This window comes from Schistosoma haematobium, chromosome 1 (genome assembly GCF_000699445.3).
Source record: "Schistosoma haematobium chromosome 1, whole genome shotgun sequence".
In the NCBI taxonomy this organism is placed as follows: domain Eukaryota; kingdom Metazoa; phylum Platyhelminthes; class Trematoda; order Strigeidida; family Schistosomatidae; genus Schistosoma; species Schistosoma haematobium.
In genome coordinates this window covers 19,026,290-19,030,143 of record NC_067196.1, presented here as the reverse complement: position 1 = coordinate 19,030,143, position 3,854 = coordinate 19,026,290, and the positions used below count along the sequence as shown (strand labels likewise).

At 34.9% G+C, this 3,854-nt stretch overlaps 1 protein-coding gene across 1 annotated transcript; it reads left to right on the top strand.

The window, feature by feature from the left end:
* Positions 1-1,281: 1,281 nt before the first annotated feature.
* On the top strand, positions 1,282-3,854 carry MS3_00004309 (uncharacterized protein). Its single transcript, XM_051212215.1, has 2 exons — positions 1,282-2,178; positions 3,356-3,854. The coding sequence occupies exons 1-2, from the start codon at positions 1,732-1,734 to the stop codon at positions 3,824-3,826; spliced, it is 918 nt and encodes a 305-aa protein (XP_051073329.1). The 5' UTR covers positions 1,282-1,731; the 3' UTR covers positions 3,827-3,854.

The following is a 3,854-nucleotide window of genomic DNA, read 5'->3' as shown; positions in this document are numbered from 1 at the left end:
TGTCACGACAGATTTTACTGTAAAATGCCTAGGTTTGATTGAGTGAATTTAATTGAAATACATCCATAAATTTTCTTTAGCCACAATATAATTATCCAACTGAATAAAACATTACGTGATACTACGCCAACACAGAAAATAATTATCCACTACACACACCAACCAATAATTTAGGAGTTAACCGTTTACTATTCAAACAGGTTTCTGTATACATACCACCATCGGGAAATTCCATTATGGTTGGTCAAGAGTTTACAGAAGATATATTTTGAAAAATTATCTTGTTTGATGCATCGTTCCCATGGTATAGTTTTAAGAATTCAACTACTACGGAAAGCCAACTAAGTTAATTCAAACGAAAGCGAGTGAGCGAAAACTGGTTATCTAACTTTATAAAAAATAATGAGTGATTTACCCACGTTATTTGGTATGATGATTGGTGTCATTGGAATAATGAGGATATTTTCACATTTGTTCATTGGTTCCGCATGGATAGCTTACTTGTTTGGTTGGCATTTAAGAAAGTCAAATTATCAAAACCATAAAAATGTTTGTCCGCGAAAATCATTGCTGGATTGGACGAAACGTCCTCTTAGATTCTCAACAAAGGTTCGAATATTTGTAATTGTTTATCAATGGAAAACCTGGAACAGTAAGAGAAATAAGTAGTAGTTTCTAGATCAAACGAAAGCTTTCAAATAGAGCTATGTAACAATACAATATCCCAAATCTCTAATAATTACACTGTGAAAATTTAAAGAATAATTTCCTGTTAGTTAACGCTGGAAGTTCAACCTTGTTCAGATCGTCAGTGATAATGATAGGTAAAGTATTGATGATTTTCGCATACAATAACAAGTTCAGTGTCTGTGTGTTGAATTGTTGAATTTCATTGAAATCATGAACCGTTCAATGTTAGACCACAATTGAAAATCTGGAAGCACTAAAAAACCCTTTCGTACTAACATGGGATTTCTCGATAGTGCTCATCCACGATCTCCCACAACCGTCCCGAACACAGAACCTTCGGTATCGTGCGAACGCTTAACCTGTAGACCACTGATTTGGCATCAAACGGCGTTAATGTATAACTTCAGCAAATCCACAAAGTTGCTCGACCACCTTCCATTGTCTTCGGCGCGTAACTGCCTCACACCCAACACTCTTGAACTCTATTGGTTGTTGGGATAAATGGTTTAGATTGAATGAAATATCACCCCCCCCACAACTGAGAGAAGAGAGCATTTACTTTATGATTGCTAAATTTTATGCACAAGTCCTGTAAGTTTGTGTTAAATACATTCGACTGTCACCACTGGTGTTCTTGTTCACTACATTGGGTCTTTTTGTGTAGCTTAAGTATTTCTTTAGATGAGTCAAGATTTTCACAAAAGGACGCTCCAATATTATATACGCCATTACTAAGAATGTTGGTGATTTCATGGAGATCTTTAGTTCATTATAATTCCGAAATGCGTTACAATTCTTCTGTTGTACAATAGCGGTAAGCTACAACTGGCAATAACCCAAGATATTTCATTCGAATTGTTATTTAAAGACAGATTACTTAGCTTTAATAAGTTTCAAAAATAATCTCAACAATATGTCCATACCTTCTTGAAATATCAAAGGTCCTGAAATGAAGAAACTAGTTTTTCTCAAGTGTCAACTGTTAAGTCATAATTTTAATTTTTCACTAAAGTACAACAGGTCTGTCAATGTACTTCTTGAATGTATGAAGCCTATCCTAATCGGCTAGACAATGTTAATCTACGTATATTTTTCACTTCGTTTTTATTTTATATTTTTACGCAGTTTCCATCTCCCAGAGAAATAGCTTTATCATGTGGAATTATATGTAACACAGAGAGTCGATCTCAATCACCGGATAGCCAACCAGATACAGAGGATAGTGCGAATTCTGATACGCGTCAGTCTCCAACTAATAACCAGATTCAATCATTACTGTGTCCAGAACGATTACCTGCTTTGTGCTTTCCCTGCCTTATCCCTTCATCTTTTTGCAGCCCAACAGATGAAATGAGTAATGAACTTTGGAAAACAGCTTGTCAAACCGGACCAAGACCAATCATATTTGTGTATAGATTTTCTTATGGTCTACCTCAAGAACTATTTGATAAGGCTACAGTACGGTTGAATTGGCCCGAACTATTCAAAGTAAGCTCTCTTGTCTTCTTCTTAACATTATTTCGCCTTTCTTTTGATGTGATAAGATAGGGAAAGGAAATCACAGTCTTCCCTGTAAACTGCAACTTAATCGGTATTCTAATCTCGAAATCTCGTTATAGCTTGATCGATATATTGGTACTAAAGGGTTAGTTGTCATATTTTATTTGCTTTATACTTAAATGTTTGTCCTTCACTTTAGTTAATTAGCGTTTTCTCTAACTCATTAGACTATTTTATTAACAAGTACTTTGTACACTTCTTAATTAATAGCTGTAATGCACACTTATTTAATAAACTGTCATGATAAAATATTTTCCAAGACTAGGCAATAAAACGTCATTGATTAGTTTTCCGTTGGCTGAAATTAAATTATTCAGAAAGATCTGATATATTATCGCGTCCAGTAAGAGGATTTTGTAGATATTATAATTTCTCTCATTGCGACCCAGCTACTCTTATTGCTTAGTATTCTTGGACACTACTTCACTCGACAAGTCCCCAAATCAGAACACGGTTTAGCGGGAACGAAATTATATTCCAAATAACAAGGGTAAGTGGAAGTAAGAATCGCAATGTGAAAAGAACGTTAGTATATTTACAGTCTTCGCATGAGAAGATTCTACATTCTTCTCCACTAGCGCTAAATGAAATAGCCAATCAGCCTGCCCAAATACAATCTTGCATAGAACATGCTTCAATCCAATTTATAATCCGCTAATAGTAGACACGATCAATTTGTAGTTTTTATCAGCTGGGTAATTGCTGAATACCAGGAAGCACCTAACTATAAGTCTCATACTATGTAGCAAATAGTCATTTGTGTGCACTAGTGATGCCAGACAGGTCCAACTCCACTATTCTATTGTATCACTTACTCATTGTGCAATTCCCTTAACATTGGTCCCAGCGATAATACACGAACTACTTAGTTGTGGCCTTGTGAATTCAATGGTTTGTAAGATTATTAGCCCAATCACACGGGGTTCTGTCATTTCAACGGTCGAGATAAGCGATACTCGTAACTGGACAGATAGTGAATTTGTTGGCTGTGTCAGGGATGACATATAGCCTGTATAAGTTGTCTTTTTAGTGGCACCTCTATAATAACAAAGTTTTCACAGCAATAATCAATGCTAAACTTTGATTTATATTCCTTTCTTTAAAGTTTCGATATACAGCACATTGGAAGACAGGAGTGCAAATGTTTAACAGTTTAAATCGGATAATACTCAGATTTCTACTCGTAAAATCAGCTAATGAAGACAGTTTAATCAAGTTTGAATTTCGTGCTCTACCAGTAGCAACCACAAATTCAGATGACATTGAAATTAGAACTCAAAATGATGATACAGCAGCTAATATAGATGAGGAAAACAGTGAAAAGAACACTTTAGATGAAACTACAACGTTTGATGCCAGTAAATCATTGAAAGATAATAATGATAAGCATCAGAAACATAAACAGAAGCCTAAGTGGCATAAATGGCCTGTTTCAGAGGAAAATCTCTGGAATCTTATGTTGCCCATATTGAAGGAATTCGATTCCATATTATTAGCTTATAAAGGTGAGTATTATGTTTTGATCAGCGTGAAGATATTTATCGTTTTAAGAAAAGTCAATTTTCAATTTAGCTAAATAATTAGGTAGATTATTTACCGACAAA